Source organism: Bactrocera dorsalis, chromosome 2, assembly GCF_023373825.1.
Source record: "Bactrocera dorsalis isolate Fly_Bdor chromosome 2, ASM2337382v1, whole genome shotgun sequence".
In the NCBI taxonomy this organism is placed as follows: Eukaryota; Metazoa; Arthropoda; class Insecta; order Diptera; family Tephritidae; genus Bactrocera; species Bactrocera dorsalis.
In genome coordinates this window covers 101,722,456-101,744,297 of record NC_064304.1, presented here as the reverse complement: position 1 = coordinate 101,744,297, position 21,842 = coordinate 101,722,456, and the positions used below count along the sequence as shown (strand labels likewise).

At 36.8% G+C, this 21,842-nt stretch overlaps 2 protein-coding genes across 9 annotated transcripts in view; one reads left to right on the top strand and one right to left on the bottom strand.

Annotated features, from left to right (window-relative positions):
- Positions 1-63: 63 nt before the first annotated feature.
- Positions 64-7,681, top strand: LOC105234110 (E3 ubiquitin-protein ligase RNF123). 4 transcript variants are annotated; one of them, XM_019988776.3, is made up of 19 exons: positions 64-117; positions 193-405; positions 545-791; positions 1,101-1,246; positions 1,353-1,838; positions 1,926-2,195; positions 2,256-2,338; positions 2,401-2,600; positions 2,667-2,982; positions 3,043-3,109; positions 3,492-3,645; positions 3,710-3,898; positions 3,964-4,077; positions 4,150-4,276; positions 5,703-5,865; positions 5,929-6,289; positions 6,360-6,725; positions 6,783-7,026; positions 7,106-7,681. In XM_019988776.3, the coding sequence occupies exons 2-19, from the start codon at positions 242-244 to the stop codon at positions 7,423-7,425; spliced, it is 4,017 nt and encodes a 1,338-aa protein (XP_019844335.2). In that variant the 5' UTR covers positions 64-117; positions 193-241; the 3' UTR covers positions 7,426-7,681. The 4 variants fall into 4 exon arrangements, with proteins under 4 accessions (XP_019844335.2, XP_029404313.2, XP_029404312.2 ...); XM_029548453.2 differs by having other exon boundaries at positions 6,360-7,026; XM_049449779.1 differs by having other exon boundaries at positions 88-405.
- Positions 7,682-11,757: 4,076 nt separating this feature from the next.
- The window catches only part of LOC105234114 (soluble guanylate cyclase 88E), a 134,295-nt gene continuing 124,210 nt past the window's right edge, over positions 11,758-21,842 (bottom strand). For 4 of the 5 annotated variants that reach the window (XM_049449136.1, XM_049449137.1, XM_049449138.1 and 1 more), the window contains 8 exons: positions 21,043-21,530; positions 20,597-20,720; positions 20,275-20,410; positions 18,012-18,138; positions 17,751-17,955; positions 16,390-17,675; positions 15,255-15,821; positions 11,758-14,967 (listed from right to left, as the gene is read on the bottom strand). In XM_049449136.1, the coding sequence (XP_049305093.1) occupies positions 14,790-14,967; positions 15,255-15,821; positions 16,390-17,675; positions 17,751-17,955; positions 18,012-18,138; positions 20,275-20,410; positions 20,597-20,720; positions 21,043-21,530 (3,111 nt within the window). In that variant the 3' untranslated portion in view covers positions 11,758-14,789. The remainder of the gene's footprint in view (positions 14,968-15,254; positions 15,822-16,389; positions 17,676-17,750; positions 17,956-18,011; positions 18,139-20,274; positions 20,411-20,596; positions 20,721-21,042; positions 21,531-21,842) is intronic. The other variant, XM_049449140.1, reaches the window with a different exon arrangement.

Below are 21,842 nucleotides of genomic sequence, written 5' to 3'. Positions count from 1 at the left end.
TTTTGTGGAAATGTTTTTATGAGGACTTTACTGTAAATCCTCTAATGACAAGTTACCCATTGTGATTTACCGCATCAACAGAGAAGAAGCATTTTTCAATAAATCAAATTTTCGAAGGTAAACAAAAGTCGTATTCGTTATTTCAACCATTTTTAAAATATAGTTTATTTTATCAAATTGTTCGGAATAAAGCGAATAAACGCTTGGAATACAAATGTATTAACAGTGCACACACAAAATTATGTCAATAGCAAAATTATTTGTAAAAGTTTTCGGTGAGGATATTTTCGAACAGATTAGTACGGTTGAGAAACAACAGCCAGAGGATGATGACGATGAGGCTGGTTGCTCAGCTTCTCAAGATACTCCAAAGCCACCTAAACTGGATGAGATGAAACTACCTGAGTAAGTTTAAAATGTTGTACATGAATGCCTCTTGCCTTTTGCGGCCGTGTAAACAGATGGTCAAATTAAATTCAAGGCAATTCGGCAGCGAATGTCTGTTTTCTACTTCAATACTATTAAAAACGTTATTTTACTGTAGGCAAATGGTCCTTGTAAGGAATTGGCTAAACGAACGTCTCAATGTCATAGAATTAAATAGTGTACATGCTATAAAAACGCAGCGCGTGGACATGGTCTCAAGGCTTGGTCCAGAACAGACAATTTGTGATATTGATTTTACATCGACAGTGCGGATATCAGCCGATAGGCTATCGCTTCGTTCTCAGGGTAGTTTCAATACTATTAAAGCAAATGTTTGCGTTTATGGTGGGCGCTGGATGTATGAGGTAAGCAAACTAATATATGTTGGAAGGGGCTTATGGGAGATTCAATGAAACACGAAATTCGACGCCTCAATAGCGGAATGAGGTGGGTGGTGGGAAAAGTTAATCGGACAATTGCGAAGGGTAACGACCTTGAGTTGAATGTGTTACTAAGTAGGTTAACCACCACAGGACATTTGGCGGCTAATATTTCACTTTTAGTAAATTACAAGTTATGGCATTAGATGATGACGATATTTGTTTATTGATGATAATATTTTTTGTTCGATACCAATTTCATGTTAAAATATATTTATGTAAAAAAACCCATAGGTTCTTCTTCATAGCAAAGGTGTAATGCAAATCGGTTGGTGCTCCAACAAATGCACTTTTAATGAAAACAGCGGCGTTGGTGATACGAAATGGAGCTATGGCTACGATGGTAGCAAGCAACAGATATGGCATATTTCAACATCAAAGTAAGTATGTATGTCTATATATGAATATATGTTTGAAGCATTAGATGTGTAATTTGTAATTTCCTCATATTTTTTTTTTAATTAAAATTTATTTTCTGCATTCTAGATATGGCGATAAATGGCAAATTGGCGATATAATTGGTGTCATCATCGATGTTGAAACTGAAAAAATTGAATATTTTCGCAATGGCCATACAATGGGTGTTGCTTTCACCAAACTAGAACGCGGTCCTGGTATATCATTTTTTCCTGCCGTTTCACTTGGTTATAATCAAGGTGTACAAGTAAATTTCGGCAATATGCCATTTAAATATCCCGTTGAAGGTTATTTGCCAATACAACCGAAGCCTATTGTACGCCTACAAAAAGCTGATCTCTTACTTGGTTATTTAGTAAATTTGGCGTCTGTGTTAGCACACAATCCGACGTGCAAGAAAAAGGATCACATTGAAGGTAAAATATCCACTAAGAAAACAGTTTATGTTGTGTTTACAACACTGCTGATTGAGAAGCTTACACATGTGCTGTTCGATCCATACGTCATCGAGGACAAATTGCTGCCGCATATTATAAATTTGTGTACCACTATAAAGTAGGTTAACACTTATTTAATATCTACTTATATATACATACATATATAGCAAAATATCTTTAATTAATTAATAATGTTCGTTTATAGTGCAACCGATAAGGATCCGGCTATAATACCGGGTACACCTGAAAGCACGTTGGGTGCGCTGCTATCTATATTGTGGAATTATTTGGAAAATGAGGAAGTGAAATATGTTATGCGTAAATTGGTGAATGCATTGTTGTCTACATACACACACACACATACCGCGCTGGATTATGGAAAGCAAAAGAATGCCATCACTATACTCACATGCATATGTACGCATACACAAACAAGAAAAACATATCTGGAGTACAAATTTTTCAAAAAACATTGGTAATCAATTTTATTGAAACGATACTTGTTACATAATGTTTTAACATAGCTACTTTCTAGTTTGGCTTTACTAATGTATATACGTCCACCTGAATATAAATATATGCAGCAACTAGTGCCCGATCCGATTGTTTGGACAGAGGGTTTGTGTGCTGTAAAACGCACCTATTCGAATGTTATTTCATGTCATTTATTCATTTAACAGGTGTTGGCGGTCCGAAGCAAAAATATCTGGCGCAAGTTGAGAAAATAGCTAAAGCCACCGAAAGCCTTTATAATGCGCAGAAAAATCTCCTAATACTATTACTCACTAACACGGACGGTGACGAGTTGGCGCCGTCAAGTCGAAAAATATTTATATCCAAATTGCGTCGTTACGTTATGGACCTTAGTATGGAGCAGCGAGTAAAGAAACAAAAGATCATATTATTTTGCCTGTAAATTGCAATACCATATCATTTTGCCCTACAGCCTTTCCATTCGTTCTTCCTTATGCAATCTAGCATAATGCATCCGATGGATTCCACAGTGGCGTTATCATTTATTTGCATACTCATCGATGCCACGAAGTTGTTGTTTGAGCGTGAATTGCCTGCCGCAACGGTTGAGGTCAGGCCGGAGTACTTTTTCGATGGTACATTTGAATATCAGCATTTCGATCGAGTGGGTGGTGTGCTGTCGCACTTACGTAAGGTGCATCGCAATGATATATCGACACATTTGGGTGCCGAACGCGCGCATGAGCTATTAGAAGAGGATCGTACCATGATGCGTGTGGGCGAACTAGGTGATTTATAACATACAAAATATTTATGTACATATGCTTTAAATTTTTCTCTTATTTCAGTTGATCCAAGTATGTTTCTTACGACCACAAATCTTAACAATATTGCCATAGTAGGCGCGCAGGGCGGGTAAATATATTTACATATACTAATTTTTATATAATTAACTGGTTATATTAAGTTTGTTATGAAGTTTGTAGTTGTTAGAAAACGTCGGAAACCCTATAAAATAAAAAAATATATGTATGTATATAAATAAGTAATCGGCTCGACGAGCTGTTTATTTGTGAGAATCGCCGATATCTAACAAATATAACATATAGCTGCCATACAAACTCAACGGTCCAATCTCTGAATATATTGTTCTGATCGGAACCCTATAGCATATAGCTGTCATACAAACTGACCGATCAAAATTGCGTTCTTGTATGGAAAATTTTTTGTTTGTGAAGAGTTTCATTGCTTCGGTGCCACTGAACTTAACGTTTTTTCTTGTTTCGCTGATTTTCAGTCCTGCTGCCACCTTTACACATTTCTTCAATCCGCGTTTGAATCCTGTGCCCGATCCATCGCCTGGTAATAGCAATACGGAGAGTTCGCTCTCGGAAATGTTCGATATCTGCGTACTCTACTACTATTCGGTCGGACATAAGTATATTGTTAAGGTGCGGTTTTTCTACTTAAAAATTCTAAGTCATTGCAAATGACTTTTATTATCTAAATTTGCAGATATCGTCGGTGCGGGATGAAATTGCGGCATTAAACGAGGTACTGCGCGAAACCAAATTCTATCGTGAGGATGTGGAGCGCAAATTGAAAGTGTTGGAAGATCATGCTAGTGTTTGTATGAACGAAAATCATTCCAGTATAGTTTCAGATCTAAAGCAGAAATTTAGTCAACGTGAAAATGTGTTCGCGGTGAGTTGAATTGTGTACAAAACTAAAGTAAAATAAAATTTCAACAATATTTGGCTGCTTTGTAGAAACGTTCCATTGAACTGGCGCGCAAGCAGACTTGGTATCGTGCGGTTGCGCTGGGCAAACAACGCCGCATGACCATTGTGTGGTTACTGGAAAAAACGCTGCATACATTAAATGTAAGCTATTTGGGAAATTAATAAATTTTGTTTAAGAAAATAATTTCGTTTCTTTTGTACTTATACTTAAAGGCCTCCTCACAACTTGGTCCCTTGTTCTCATTTGTACCTGAAGTGTATGTCAATATACTGCCAATTTTATTAGATACTGTAATGGATTTTAGTCATCATGATCTCTATGTGCAGTTTGAGATAACTGGTATTGTGAAAAATGATTTGGATATGTTTTAAAACTTAGAATAGTGTTAATTTTATGTATATTTCTTTATGAATTTGTTTTATATTTTTCTCATTTACAAATTTTTTATATTTGCTTTTATTTTTATTTATTTTTCTTTTAATTTTTTTACAATATTTTAATTTTTTATTTTTTACAAAATTTTTTAATTTTTTTAAATTTATTTTTTTATTTTTTTTTAATTTTTTTTTAATTTTTTTTCCTTTAATTTTTTTTAATAATATTTGTAATTTGTAATAACTTTTTTATTCATTTTTATAATTGTACTTTTTATATACATATTTTTATAATTTTATTTTTTTTATATATTATTATAACTTTATCTTTTTTATATTTTTTGATATATTATTATAACTGTATTTTTTATACTTTTATTTTAATTTTTTATTTATTTTTTATTTTTAAATTTTTTTTAATAAATTTATTTTTCTTATATTATTTCTATATTTTTTATTTACTTGTTATCTATTTTTTTATAGATTTTTGGTATATCTAATATCTTTATTTTCAATAATATTTTTATTTGATTATTTTTTATAAGTTTTTATTTTATATACTTTGTTTTTATTATTTGTAATTTTTTATAAAAATTTTATATTTTTTTATATACTTTTTATATTATTTGTAATTTTTGCATGTTATTTCTATATTTTTTTTTATTATTAGATTTTTGACATTATTTTTATAAATTTTGTATTATTTGCATATCTTTGATTTGTTTACATTAGTCTTTTATATAGTTTGTTTATTTTTTTATTTATTTCTTATTAATTTTTTTATAATACTTTTGTTTTTAAAATATTTTTTTATATTTTTTGTATATCTAATATTTTTATTTTTAATACTTTTTTTATTTAATTTTTTTTATATTTACAATTTTTAGTTTATTTTTTATATTTTTAAATTTATTTTTATATATTTTACTTATTTTTCTATTTTCTTAAATATATTCGTTATTTATTTTTTTTAATATATTTTTTGCATATTTATTATATGTATTTTTTATATTATTTGTAATATTTTTATTTAATTTACTTCTATAAGTTTTTATTTTATACATTTTGTTTTTATTATTTGCAATTTTTTATTTATTTTTTCTTATATTATATTTTATTCCTTTTTATTTAGTTTTAATAATACTTTTTTATTTTTTTTAATACTTTTTTTCTATTTTATATTTTTTTTGTTTGTATTTTTTATTTTTACTAGTTTTTTATATTATTTTATTAGTTTTTTATATTGTTTTTATATTTTTTACTTATTTTTTATAAAACTTTCTTATTTATTTTTTTTTATTAATTTTTTCTTTTTTTTTTAATAATTTATTCCTACTTTCGATAAATTTTTTAAATAAATTAAAAAATAAATCTTTAATATATTTTTATAGACGCCGAGTGTGCCGTCAACTTGTCTGCTGAATTCCTCGGCTTACATTCTGCTGATCCACGCATCATTTTGGCCTCATGTAAGGATTCGCTGCTGCAGGCGCTCGGTACATTAACTTGTCATAAAGCTGGGGTGCGCGCTTTGGAGCGTGCGTCAAAGAAAAGGTGCGTATGTTTGTGTCTGTGCAAATAACAAATTTCTTAAGTTAATTCTTCTTCTCGCCACAGTCAAGTGGCGCTGGTGAAATCTCTCCTGCGGCCATATGAAAATCGCGCCTGGGGTCAAAGTAATTGGCTGCTATTGCGTTTTTGGCTTGGCGATGGCTATGCATACCGCGATTCGCGTCAACCAAGCATATGGCAGGGTGGTAATCAACCCATACAAATGGGATTGTGTCGCAGTCGTGCCAAAAACGAAACGCACACCGGTCTGTTGCATCATATTGCGCCGGCGAATCCATCGCATCACTTTCAAAAGTTAATCGGTCAAAAACTGTCGGAAGACGAGCCATTCGCAACGGCTTTCCTCAATTCGGTGCTCAGCCAGCTGAATTGGGCATTTTCGGAGTTTATTTTGCTGTTGCAGGAGGTATATTCATTGATTTTCAATAAATGTTAGACGCTTAATTGTATATATTATTACTATATCACACATATAGATACAGAATACCGCACATCGCCAGGAGAATGCCGTCTTCGAGCCGAAACAGTTGAAAATATGTTCTATGTGTTTTGAATTGACGGTCTCTTTGATGCGTTGCTTGGAAATGATCATTACAGTGGCGCCAGACATTTTCCAAGAACCATCGCGCTCCAACAGCGATTTGATATTGAATCGTGTCTGTCAATTGATTAGTCAGGTGTTGTCACGCGTCACAGTGCCACCGGGTTGCTTTCAATTCATCGTGGATATGTGCTCGTCAGACTTGAATTCGGTAACACATTTTCCCATTATTACCGCTGCGCTGGGCATCTTATTGGCATTGCTGCGCTCCGAACTCGACACGGATCGCAATCCACAGAAGGTGAGCAAAAACCTATATAGTTGCTTTGTAACACTAAACATTTGTCATTGCCTGCAGGTAACGCGCATCACACGCGCCCTACTCACCGACCCTAGCTTTCAATTTGCTAATTTGGAGTTCGCTTTGGGCGAAATTAAAACGCCCATATTGCAACAGACCGAAATACCACGCGGAAATTTTGATCCACAAACGCGCGCGCATATCGACCCGCTAACCAACGATGTGCGTGTACCGGTGCCATCGACCTCATCGAAAAGAATACGCGCCGATCCGCCGATCATTAAATTTGCACTCTCTGATTGTAAGTGTGAATTTTCGAAGTTTTGGTGAAGTTTTTTTTTATATAATATACTTTTTATTTACTCCTTCTCTGACCACAGATCCCACACATGTCACGCCGGCTGAAATCGAAGAAGTACGTCGTCTCATCGAAATGTTACGCTTGAAACAATCACTACTCTCAGATATCACATTGCCTTCGGAGGATTCGCTTTGTCCGATTTGTTGTGCCAAACCGATAACGGTGATTTTCACGCCTTGCAAACATCAATCGTGCAGTAATTGCATTATGCAACATCTCATGAATTCCAAGGTGTGCTTCTATTGCAAGACCCTTATACAAACTATCGAAACCAATGAGGGCACAGTGATTTACAACAACAACGAATATACATCAGCGCCAACATTCTTTGAGATTTAGTAAAGTAAAGCAAAGCTGAGCGGAGTGTTAAGCACTGTATGATCACCCACCTGATTCTAGTCAAATATTTGTGACAACTTCAGTAAACTTAATTACAATTAAAACTGCCTGAAATTATATTTATAAAAAAACATAGTTTACCAAAGTTACAAATTTTTACAAAATGGAAAAAAGAGATGCATTTGTTTCAGCTTTAAATGTTATTGTGATACGCTTTATTCATCGAATTAACTCATTTACACTCGCGTTAAAAATTTAATATATTACGCACGAAAAACACGCCACTTACAACAAAAACACACAGAATGCAGTGTGTGAAAAATGCAAATATTTTATTGCACTCAAAAGCACGCTTCAAAGCAATTTATCCAAGCAATTTTAAGGAAGTTTTATATAACTGCTATTACTTGTAAAATAGCAAAATGCAAAATTTAAATAAAAAGCAAATAGAAAATTACTCACAATACAATAAAAATGCAAGCTGGCAATGTTATTTATGCAAAAACGCAGCAGAAATTGGCTAAAAGTTCTTAAAGCATGATTATTATGTTAACACATACATACATAAATATGTGGTTATAAATATCACTCGATTATTCTACAAAAAGAATATTATTTATACATATACTGTGTAAAAGGATATTCATAGTTTACTTGCCATACCAAAAGTTTAAAAATGAAAATAAAAATACCCTTATGTACAATAAACACTGCCAAAAATATCACGTGTTATATATTGAAAGGTTAGGTAACCTAACATAACCTATATTAGTATTGAAAAGTATAGTAGGGAAGGTTCGGCTAACGAGAAGAATGCAGCTATAACGGATTTCTGTTAATGTTGTGGTTGTAAAAAATGTTGCTGCAGAAAAAATTGTCTTCCTTGTCAAATTTATGGCGTAATTTTAGATGTTCACGCAAGTGACCAAAGTTCTCTGAGCACCATTCTCTTGGGAGTGATCAGAAGCGATTCTTTTACATATGGCTCAATCAACTCATGACATGAAAAAAAACATAAGAAAACATGAGAGACCCCCATTTTGATGACGACCAATGCAAATGCATTAAAGATTACAATTTAAGGGCATGCACCTGATGTCCTCGTAAAAGTAAAGGCTGACATCACCGCCGACAATGAAGTGCAATGGATGGGACAAAGACAGTCGAGTAGGTTCTTGTGGCATTTACTACAGTGGTCTTATAAAGAAGCCCAAATTCGGTGTGGGATTCTTAGTGGGAAAGAGACTCCGTCGCCGAGTCCTGGCATTCAATTATGAGAGCTGCTCCCGCCACGATGTCAAAATCGTGTTTGGCTACTTTAACGCCAGGGTGGGCAAAGAAGGTATCCTTGGCACAACGGTTGGTACATTCAGCCGCCATGATGAAACATCCCCAAATGGGCTGAGGCTGATCGACTTTGCCGTGGCCCGAAATATGGTTGTCAGTTATGGTCATCATCACTGTTGACAGTTAAAACTTCTAAGCCGTCGATAATTTCTTCTTTCTTATGGTGTGAGACCTCACCGGACTCTGGCCCCATAGTCCTAAAAGCCGCAGCAGAGTGGATGAGTTTGTCGTCGCTCTCGTTGTCGGCTACCTTTTATACCTCTTCACCCAGGGGAGGTGACCACAGTTACATGCTCATATTGTGTCTTACCTTTTGCTCAGCATGGTGAATTTCCAGATCTGATCCATATCAAGGTGAATACAAAGGTCCGCCTTGCCAGAGCCCTTTCGACGTGATAAGGCTACCCTTACTCGTAAGGCATCCAACCCAATGGGCAGGGAAATTGCGTAACACCTTGCATAAGGAGGTAGCAGCTATTTGTCATCTAATTTTTGCCTTACAGTTTTATCCTTTTTATAGTAAAACAGTAAAATATGCCGAAAATGCTGTTTGCGATGTAACATCTTCTATTGGGCACAAATAAAAACTATTCCAGAAATTTAAGACATTTTTTACAAAAAAATATATAACGGTAAAGAGGTTAAGTGTGAAGTTGACGGCAAAAAAATTCAATAAGATCAGCTGGTGTCATCAAACGAAACTACTTAGTCTTGAGCCTGCCAATGGCGGCTGCTATCAATTCCAGCCATTTCGTCAAATTCGTCGAAGATATCACTACCGACATGATTCAACCTCAATCTTGCAAAGATTGGACAATAGCGAAGAAAAAGTTTGGATGCCGCCACCTCAATTTCCAGTTGGTGCCCGACCGCAAGAGGACAACGGATACCCAACCCGTTCTCTATACGATGTAATTGAGACAAGCCTGCTCATCGAATTCGCAGTTTCTAAGAAAGAATTGAGTTTCTCAACATCTCCAATATATCGACTCAACACTTTTTGGATATGAAGCATATCAATGCCAGACTCGTACCAGAATACCTGAGTCTTAGCAACGTAAAGCCTACATTCATCAAACCCATCATTATTGGTGGCGAGACACGAATTTATGAATATGACGTCGGAACTGTCCAACAAACTAGCGAAAACGTTCCGAAAATGAGTTGTAACCGAAAAAAAATTAAATACGCCGAAGGTATAAGGAAATTGGATGAAATGCTTTTATTGGCTCAGGAGCCTATTTTAAAAGCGATAGGCAATATCTGTATTAAAATGTGTAAACATTTCTCATTATTATTTTTTTATTGGGGAAATCTACAAAATATTGAACCTAATAGTAAAAAAGGAGTACAAGCTACTGTGGCTATCGACTACAACTATAAATTTAGTTTTTTTTCAAGTCTGTTTGGTGTCCCCCCGGTTTGATGCTTTTCAGACGGGTAATTGTTCTTCGAACTTTTTCATGGTCGAGCAATGAAACGTCCGCTCTATCGTCACCGATTGGGCAACCGGGTTCACCATTTCCTGGTGTTCTGCTTTCACTGCCATTTAGCAGGCTGGAGAAGTGTTCCCTGCATAATTTCATTTTGCTTAGGGCATCTGTCACTAGGAGCTCTACAAGCATATGCTCCGTTCTTGAAACCTTCTGTGAGTCGCCGCATATTTTCGTAGAATTTTCTAACATTAACCCTGTTGGCCAGCTTGTCAAGCTCTTCGTACTCACGCATTTCGGCCCCTCTCTTTTTTTGACCGCAAAATTCGTTTCGCTTCCCTCTTCAACTCTTGGTATCTATCTATCTTGCTATGTATGCCACACGTGTGTGGCCGATTACAACAATGCGAGTCTGTTTACTGTCCGCTGCGACACAGCACTCCTCGTCGTACCAGCTGTTCTTTTGCATTTTCCGGAAACCAATGGTTTCGATTGGAGCTGTACGTAAGGAGCTCGAAATGCTGTCCCACAGTTCCATTTGGTGCCTGGTTGGTGGCTTTTCGATTCGGAGACAGCCAGGCAGTTTGTTGAAGTTTTCTAAGTATGCTGGAATTTAGTACTACAGGTCTAAGGCCGGAAGTCGTGAGTTGCTTGAGCCATTTGTAAAATAATCGTTTCTGGTCACTCCCAAGTGAATGACGCTTTGAGAACTTTCCCCACTTGCATGAACTTCTACATATGGCTCCATCCCCTTTGACACAATTATTTGTGAGTAAAAAGCATTTTTAACAACATTCTGTTTATTAAATTTCTTTCGGGAATCTTTTCAGAAATTCTACATTCACAAATTCGTTTCACTTAAAAAGCTGCTTAAATTTAACAAAGCACAACAATGACATTATTCTCGAAAACTATTTTGATTTAATACACTTTATGCTAATAATAGTATCCATCAAATTTCATTTTGCGCGTGTTCCTTCGTGCTTAATGCCACAACTAATTAGTAACAAGTTAATGTGAAAATTACAAATTTATATTAATGCATATTTTGATTTATTGCAGTTGCCAATTTGGGTGCGCAGACACTCACACATCAATATTTCAATAAGCTAAATTGGTATATACATACACACATAGGTAAATACATTGCTATGAGTATCTTTAAGCGCTACTCTCTTCACATTACACTTAGTCTTCAAGAAAAAAGTATAACTCAACATATGTATTAGCATTATTTTCTTACTATACCACAACTTGAATTTTCTTAAATTTTCCGTCCCTAGAAAAATATTTTCTGCAGTAACTTCCTTTTTTGTACATTTCGTTTGAATTTATTTAGTTATTTGTTCATTAAAAGATATGCATAATTACTACCGTTATATTGACTTTATTTTCTGTCTCCACATTTAGAATTTTATTTTTGAAATGTTTTTGTATATTTTTGATTTTTTTGTTTCTTTTTTGTGTGTCTGCTTAACAATGATCTTAAAATATATTTTCAAATATTTGAAATATTTTTTCTTTTTAATATTCCTTGTAAGTAACTGGTGACTTCATTTCACATCAAATGTTATTTATTATATTATTTTCATTAATTTTTTTTTTTTGAATTTTTTCTAATTATTTCTCTCAGTTTTATTCGTGCATTTAGCATTCTTCATTCTTTCTTCAATTCGCTTTGTACATTTTATCTAATAGTATGACATTAGTCCATTCGTATATTGTCGTTTGAAGAGGTATTATTTTTAATATCCTATTTGTATATAGATTTACCCTTTTGATTTTGCCATTCAAATTATTTTTTTATTTTCACTTGTACTTTTCAAAAAATCAAAAAGTAAACAAATACTTCAGTTACTTATATCTAAACATTTTTAAAAGCTCGAAATAGGTTAATAACACTCAGTGAAGCCTTTGCAATCTCTCCTGAAAACGAATTTTTGCCTTTCCATATTATTTAGTGCTAGTATATGTAGATATGAAAGAGGAGTTTTGATTAATTTTCATACAATTTCAACATTAACTAATTTTTTTTACTTGTTTTTACAGTTGTGATAAGTATAGTTAAAAAAAAATACAAGAAAAAACGTTAAGTTAATACACAAGATCCTTCACAAGGGCGTCCAGATTGTATGACAGTTATATGCTGTGGCCATCCGAGATGATCAATTTGTTCGGAGATTGTAACGCTGTCTTAGAAATAATACATGTCAAATTTCATAAAATTATCTTATCAAATAAAAAAAAAATTTTCCATACAGGCACTTTTAGTGGTCCGATAATGGCGGTTCCTTCAAGTGAACACCTTCTTGAGGAAGAAAAGGCGTGTGCAAAATTTCAGATTGATATCTAGAAAACTGAGGGACTAGTTCGCGTATATTTCTACTTGACTTGCACTCTTGGTCAGAGAGTACTCTTCAGCAAGTCGATATAAGGGAACTGTGGGACGGCATTTCAAGATCCTTACGTACAACTACAAACGAAACCAGAGGTTTTCGGAAAAGGCGAAAGAACGGCTGGTATTATAACGAGTGCCGTGTCGCAGCGGAGAGAAAATAGACTGCCTACCTCGCAAAGTTACAATCGAACACAACCAGTGCGGGATGGGATAGATACCGAGAGTTGAAGAGGGAAGCGGTACGCATTTGTAAACAAAAAAAAGAGGCCGAAAAGTGTGAGTACGAAGAGCTTGCGAGTTAGCCGACAGGGTACAGCTTGAAAATTCTACGAAAAAATGCTGCGAGTAATAGAAGGCTTCAAGACCGGAGCATACTCTTGTATCACCGCAGAGACGATCTAAAGACTGATGCCCACATCATACTAAAATTATGGAGGGAACACTTCGCAAGCCTGCTGGGTGGCAGTGAAAGCATAAAACCCGGAGATCAGCATCGATTCCCCAATCGATGACGATGGTGCGGAAGCCATGAAGAAATTTGAATAGCAATTACCCGTTTGAAGAACAATAAATAGGCGGAGCCGATAGATTGTCGGCCGAGCTAATCAAGCAGCAGATATTGATATCATTGGTCTTAACAACCGGGTCGTTAGTTCTGTTTTCTCTAGACTAGTGAACGAGGGCAAGACGAAATGTCTCCTGTCATCAAGCAAAAAGTCGTCGCACTCGCGACTAGGTACCCACGTCACTGTTGACAGTCATAAGTTCAAAGTCATAAATAATTTCCTCTGTCCTGGAACCAGTATTAACAACAACAACAATGTCAGTCTCGAAATTAAACCCGCCGGCGGAAGCAGAGAAAGACCTCCACTCCATTGGAGGGATTAGGAGGAGGTGGAGATTTAGTCACTCGAATTGGTGCCAAATTCCGAAAAGAAGAAACGACTGGCGCGCTATTGTTATCTCTTCTATGACCACGCAAGCGGTGTCTACGCCATTAAAGAAGTAGAGATGGCGTATATACAGACAGACTGACATACAGATGAACGGGCAGACAGACGTACAAAGCTAAATCGAATTAGCTCCCTGCGTTGATCATTTATATATATATTTTTTTAGGGTTTCCGATGCTTACTTCTGTGTATTACAAACTTCGTGACAAATTTAATATACCCTGTCCATGGTATAACGAGAGAACACTCGTTTTGTTTAATGACAGAGCATCATATGACAAATCTGAAGCGAAGGCCAGACTGCTCGCACTCGCAACAATCGGTTGGCAACTCTACTTATATTTACTTTTCGGCGCTCAGACAAAACATATACTTTCACCGTCACAACAACTCAATCTGGGAGTCTGGATTTATGTGATAATGAAGAATGAAAAAAGTCAGACACAAAAGTGCTTCTTAATCTTAACGCTTACTAAAGATGATGAGCATATTAAGAGCTATCAGCTAGGCAAGAGTCCACAAAAGAATTTGGAACTCCCTTTCTAGTAACGCAATCATTTAACATGATAATAAATAAATAAATATTAATAAATATAATATAATACATTATAATATTTTAAAACTGTTTTGAACAATTCGATTCGCATTTTAAAACACATACATACGTATGTACATATGTATATCATTATTGCTAATTAATAACCATAATAAATATTTTGTTTTACTGTTTACTTATCTAGTTTTCAGGTAACACTCATAGACAGGGAATTTATGTTTCCCTTAACTATATTAGAAATTTTTGGTATGCACAAATATATGTTTTTCATATATATGTATAGATTTCTTAAAATAAATTTTTGTATGCTACAATATTATTTTGTCTATTAAGAGTCTCGTATACATATCAAACATTATTCTTTCAACATTTTCTGCAGTTTTACCAAAATACATTTCGCACCATCATCAACCCTCATAAGCACATGTATATAGAAATATTATTTAGTAATATTAATGTAACTTAATATCTCTTTAAACTCTCGCTGTGCAGCTAATTGGCTCTCAGTACAAATATCTGCTGTCTATTAATATCACCGATGTCGCCTTTAGACATGCTTTAACATATCTCGTATCAGTCTCCGTCATGTAAATATTTTAGTCGGCTCGTGATAACTGCAGGAATAACGTTGAGTTTACAATAGCTTAAACTTGCTATAGTTTGACTATTTTTGGTCCTTACAACAACTGACATGCATTGGAATGCATTCGATGTCGCCCATTTGAGTGATTGTAGCCTGTACAACACTGATGCGCAGTACCACGAGTATGACTGAAACTGTGACTGTTTGACATTTTCGGTTCGTGTGCATGGTGACAGGTTGCATAATGCATTTGCGAGTAATTATGGTTGTGTCTAAAAACATGGAGTAAGAAATACCTCAATGATAAATTTAATTTATAGATCCTTAATATATGTATATTAATCCATAATCTATAATCCATAATTTGTAATCTATAATCAATAATTTAAATCAATAATCTATAAGCTATAATCTATAATTTATAAACTATAATGTATAATCCATAATCTATAATCAATAATTTATAATCTATAATCTGTAATCTATAATCTATAATCTGTAATCTATTATTTATAATCTATTATCCATGCATTATCCGTTTTTAATATGTTCGACTCACCCATGATGCGCCAATCCTGAATCTGACATGGAGTTCGTCATCTGCGGGCCTGGCGGTGGTGGTAAAAATAACGGACAACCACCACCTCCATCACCGCCACCTTCATCACGAAAGGCAGCCATGCGTCGCATATTAGCGCGCTTGTTTTGCACATCGACTTCATTTGCTTCCTCAATCATCCGATCCAGTTTTTCAATAGCTTTTGTCTGCTTAGCGGCGAGGAATGCTTTACGTGCTGCTTTGGACATTGGTAATGGCGCCGAATTCGAGCGAATCGGTGGCGAACACGGTGACAGTGATTCTCGTGATGATGTACGACTGCTGCCGAATGATATGTTGTTGTTTGTGATCTTAGTCTTTGCGGTCGACGTTGTTGGCATCGCAACTGCAGTGGCCTTAGGTATGATCGGCACTGGTATAGAGGCTACAGTGGAGTTTGAAATATTGGTTGCCTGCGCCTTTTGCTGTTTTAATTGCTCCTTTAGCGGTTGCTGTGGCACAGGTGGTGGCGGTGGCGAAACAATTGGTTCTTGTGGTATAGTTAGGCTACGTGAAAATGTGATTTTTCTAATTAGAAAGAGAAGTTATTAAGTTGTGTATAACAACAAATAAAATACTCTAGATATAAAACATAGTAAATATAGTCGAAGAGAGTGATTAAACTAGATTCTTGATACAGGTATGTAGTCGTAATATCAAAAATTGCCCGGTTAACCGAAACGTATATGGTATATACGTCACAGGATATCGATCGTCCCTAAATATGTATGAAAGAGTAAGACCTATGGAAGTGCAAGCCAAAATGACCTGGATGCTTGACTAAACTTGATTATTTTATATTAACGAATATTAGGAAGTATAACAGCAGTAAAACAAAGTACACACGAGTCAGTTATATATATTTTCGTCAATGAGGTCGAAAGTTAATTGCAAAACAGGATATACAGAGCAATTTGGGTTAGCCAAGATCACTTTTAATATTATTAGTCACAATTTAATTTTAATTTCCATTAAATAAACGTAATTCGAGAGACATACCAATATTCGATTTCGGCTAAGAAATCTTGCGACGAGTTTGAAAACCAATTTCCACGCGCAAACACGATTGACATGTTCCCATTGCGAGTATACCTACCTAGCCTTTGATTTTTCCAACGACGCTGACGATGTGGTTGGAGCCACTTTGCATGTGACAGTTTCTCGTGGTGGTGCTGTCGACGGTGGCGTAATCTGGTCCATGGCAGCCAGCTCTTCGGGTGTAAACTGATCGGGATTATTGGGACGTGGTTTGGACGGTGCGCTACCTATGCGAAAAGCGGGCGTTGGACTATAGGGGCAAACCGATGAGGTGGTGCCACTATTAACCAATGAATTGCGTGAGTATTGCAAATCTTCTAAAAATTCTTCGGTATCTAATATGAGCGAACCAAAAATATCGCTGGGTGTACGCATAAAAACATGACCCATTGAATTGGAACGTGATTCACGACCACATTCATTGCTTCCGAATGAATTGCGCACAGGCGAATTTGCTATGCTGCGACGCGCTATATCTGTGAAGGTTACCGGTGAGTAAATACGTCCACGCTCTTTACCAGCGCTGGTCTGGGGTGGTGAGGTCGTACTTGCCGCGCTCGCTGCATCCATTGAATTGATCATGGCACTTGTGGCGTTTGCCAATTGCATACGCTCCACCGAACCGATAACCGGTTGGGCAGCAGCTGGCATAATTGCTTTTAAAGTTTGCGAAACACTCAAACGACGGTCGGTTGTAGAGGCTGCAGTCGACGGAATTGAGGTCGCAGTCGTTACTGTTGCTGCAGTAAACGTTGAAATTGGATGGAAAAGTTCGGGTGGCAATTGTAACGATTTGCGATTTTCACGCTCTTCCAACCAATATGTCTTCATTGGACCTTTCCCTTTGACATCGATTTCACCGCGTTCCGTTAGCTTGTAACAAGGGCTGAGAAATTGTTTTGCCGGCTCGGAAACGTGTACTTTCATTGCAGAACCCGTGGATTCCATACGTGACGCCGTATTAACTGAATCACCGAAGAGGCAATATCGCGGCATTTTTAAACCAACAATGCCCGCAACCACCGCACCGGAATGCACACCCACACGTATGCGTAAATGTTGGCCCGTCGATGGATCTTTTAGATCAGTGATGGCATCCACCATATCTAAGGCCATATCACAAACTTTATCCGCATGATTGACGGACTTTTCTGGCGCACCCGACACAACCATGTAGGCATCACCAATAGTTTCCACTTTGTAAACATTATTTCTCTCGGTTAGCGTGTCAAATATGGAATACATTGCATTTAACATGGACACCACCTCCATGGGTGTGATGCGACTGCAGATTTCGGTGAACGTAACAACATCAGCAAAAAGTATAGACACACAGTCGAACATCTGTGAGAAATGAAAGGTTGGAGAAATAGGATTATGAATTCGCCAATTATGGCATAAAAAATTAGGGTTCATCACCTCGCACGTGTCAATGGGATTCTCTCCGCGTCTTAAACGATCAGCCACCTGTTTTGGAATCATTTGATAAAGCAATTCGTCTGTGCGCCGCATTTCTTCGTCCAGTTTGCGCATGGACTCCTCCAGTTTCTTTGATTTTTGTTGTTCTTGATCGAGCGCTAACTTGAGTTCGACTGATTGCTGTGTGCCGGCCAACATGAGATCTCTGAAAAGAAAAAATCATTAATATGGAAAATATTATAATGTCAATATTTTATTTACCTGCTGAAGTCATGCATTGACAAATCGTTAATGTAAAGGCCAGTTGTTATGAGTGAGTTGAGATCAGGCATAACCGGTGTACCCAGAAACATGATCATACGCCAATTCTCCATGTAGACCATTTGACCTGAAATTGCAAAAAGTTGAGTTATATATTTTTTAAGTGAGGGTTTTGGAGTAAATAACCTGACAACTGGAGCAGAATGCCGAGTTGTTTATTTTTAAAACAAAAAAAAAAGTTTAAGAAACAGTATGGCGGTTGTTCTTTTTCACCAATTTGAGTTATTGATTTCATTTACGCCCTATATTTTTTTTTTATAAAAAATATTAAAATTGTTCTATCTACATTAGGTGTTCGCCAAGAGTGTTTACCGATTATTTTGCTTATTCTTATCGGTTCGGTTAAAGCCAAATTTACAACAGCGTGTCAGTCGTTCTTCCGTTTTCGCTGCTTGGCGCCAATAGGAGATTCCAATGGTAGCCAGGTCCATCTTTACCTAGTCTTTCCAACGGAGTGGAGGCCTTAATGTTCCTCTGCTTCTCTCAGCGGGTACTGCGTTGAATACTTTCAGAGCTGTAGTGTTTTTATCCATTCGGGCTTCTCTTATTCTGCTGAACTATGTCAATGTCGTCGTATATCTCGTACAGCTTATCGTACCATTGACTGCGGTGTTCGCTGTTGCCATTGCGCAAAGATTCATAAATCTTGTGCAGAACCTTTCTCTCAAAAACTCGTGCGGCCGACTTATCGTCCATATCTATCAAAATCATATAGCAGGACGGGGATGATGAGTGCCCTGTAGAGTTTGGTCTTTATTCGTCGAGAAAGAACTTTACTTCTCAATTGCCTAATCAGTCTCAAGTAGCACCTATTGGTAAGAGTTATTCTACATTGGATTTTGAGGCTGGCGTTGTTATTGGTGTTGACGCTGGTTCCAAGATAGATGAAATTATCTACGACTACGACTCATTCACAACTAGATCCATACGCTTCGCTTGCTTTCCCAGTCTGTAGAAAGCAGAACTAATGGCGCGGTTGTTGAGGTCAATGATATCAATATCATCGGATCGTCGGCGTACGCCAGCAGCTGTACACTTTTATAGAAGTTGTACCTTCGATCTGCTACTTGTATTATTTTCTCCAGCAATCTATTGAAGAAGTCATACGATAGGAATGTTCCTTGTCTGAAACCTCACTTGGTATCGGCCCGGACAGGTCCTTCCTCATCCTGATGGAGCTTTTAGTGTTGCTCAACATCAGTTTACACAGCCGTATTAGCTTTGCGGTGATACCAAGGTGGCGCGTGTCGATGCTCTTTTCACAGGGCTTTTTCAAGATTTGGCGCATGGTGAAAATCTGGTCGAATGTAGATTTTCCAGGTCGAAAGCCACACTGATAAGGTCCAATCGGTTTGTTGACGGTGGGCTTTAATCTTTGACACAATATGCTTGATAGAACCTTATATGCGATGTTGAGGGTGCTTTTCCCACGGTAGTCGGAGCAGATTGTGGGATTTCTTTATTGTGGATTGAGCATGATTCTTCCGACCATATTCTTCAAAGAAGCTGATGCTTGCTCCTTAGCAGTTCTTCGCCGCCGAATTTGAATATCTCGGCCGGCAATCCATTGGTCCCCTTCGCTTTGTTATTCTTTAAGTGGGTAATTGCTATTCGAATTTCTTCTTGTTCGGGCAATAGAACGTCTTCTCCATCGTCGTCGATTGGGAAATCGGGTTCACCATCTCCTGATGTAATGCTTTCACTGCTATATATAGCAGCAACGATCTATATAAAAAATACCGCCTTGAACCCATGGCCAACTACATAAAATTAAGAAAATGCCAAATGCCAAAGTCACACACTGTAAAATTATGCTACAGGAGTTTGCCAACAAGCTCTGGATAGGAATCTCCAAAGAAGTCGTAAGACTAAAAGTCCCTATGACCATGTGGAGGAGATTTATTTAAATTTATAAGGTCTATGTGCAAATTAGTGACAGCCATACTAGTAAATCTAACCTCAACCTACGTCTTTAATAAATTTCGACCAAATTATGTTTAAAAGCATGAAACACAGTAAATACGGGATGAGAAAGTTATTTTTAGTATCCAAGTGAGCTCGCGGATACCTACAGAATTGTCATTACTATTTTGGTAGTAGCTTTTCTGAACCGGTATCTCGTTTTTAACTTATATATAATACACAATATCAGAAAAAGAAAACCTCGTAAAAAATACTTTTCCAATTTAGTTATTGTTCTTACCTTTCAAACGCAGCGTCTTTTCAGGCTCGGAACCGTCATCGTGCAACAGCAACTCGGTGGAAGGTTGAAGATCAACGCGATCGGTAACTGGTTCAACCGTGACCAATTCAAAAATGTTATTTGTTCTATTTAAAATCTATATGAGATAAAATGCAATGGATTAAGCTTTTTTATAGTTATAAATAGAAGACAATTGCATGCGGCAGAGCTTGAAAGAGTAATTTTGTAATTATCACTTCATTTACAAGCCAATTTCAGCTCTTCTTTCAACCGTCTAACTATAATTTACTGAATTGCGCTCATTAACATCAAATCTACTTACAGTTTGGAATTTGAAGGCAATTAAAGGGCGCACCAGATCAAACCAGGCGGTAATTTTTTGCCCCAGCAAGTCGGGTAGGATGACCATCAGAGAATTGCCAATGCTGCGTACCACCATATCGGCGCTGTAGGTCACCAATAAAGTCGAAGCCGCCGCAAATAAGTGGAAAGAGAATAAAAAAAAAACTTCACTGAAGATGACTATAACAAGTATTACGCTGGCAACAGCTGCATTCAATGCGTTTGCCCCAGTTAACGTGCCGGCGCTCGAATGCACTGCTGCGCCACGTAATTAAATTCGCAACGCAAGTGTATTTGCTATAATCAAATGACAGGCAGTTGGTATTAGCTGACTGGTAGCCATAAAGTAGGCAAGCCAACAATTGACAAATGGCGTTGAGTGCCTTCTCTGTGGCTAAGTATGAATGTATGTTTGCATTTACTTACCCGAATACGATGCAAAATGGGAATATCTCGAAGAGCACATGTGCACTGATGGGTAAATGCTTCTCCTCGCGCGTCATCGCCAACGATGCAAGCGTAAATGCACGATTATCAAATGTCAATTGAAATGTCACATGTACGGTGTCGAAGAGTATCTCTTCGCGCACTAGTTCGATATGCATCTCCTTGTGGTAGAAATGTCGCGCCACTTCACGTATTTGCCCCATTGTGTAGTAGACGAAGCCGCGCCGCTTCGAGCGATAGTGCAATGTGAGTCCCTGTCGCGTCTCGTTTTCGCAAATAAATGATGGCGCTCGCATGCGTGGATATGAGAATTTTAAATATTCATGCAGATTATCGAGACCGTTGAGAAAGTCACGCATATGCCGACCAAGCACCGAAAGCACGCGGTCGTAACCATATTGTCCGACAAAGCCGACAAAGTACACACCCATTTGATCCATGAATTCGTGCTCGGAGACGCCGAGTACCTGAAAATAGTTCAATAAGTTATCAGACTGAGTTTGTTAATGATTGTGCGATGATGCGTTAACCAAATGGGGATTGGTTAGCTGGAACCAATAATAATCTTTATAAAAATCTGAATCCGTTGAAACATTTTTTTTTTTGGTAAATGGGCAGCTTTTGATATCGACTGTTTATACAGTCTCCTCATGACTCTGCAAAGATTTGTACATCGCGCCTGTATGTGTAATTTATTGTTAACCGCATTCCGTTTAGTTCAGTGATTTTATCGGAATCGAAGTTAGGTTCTCAGGTAACTTTTTATTAGAAAGATGGAC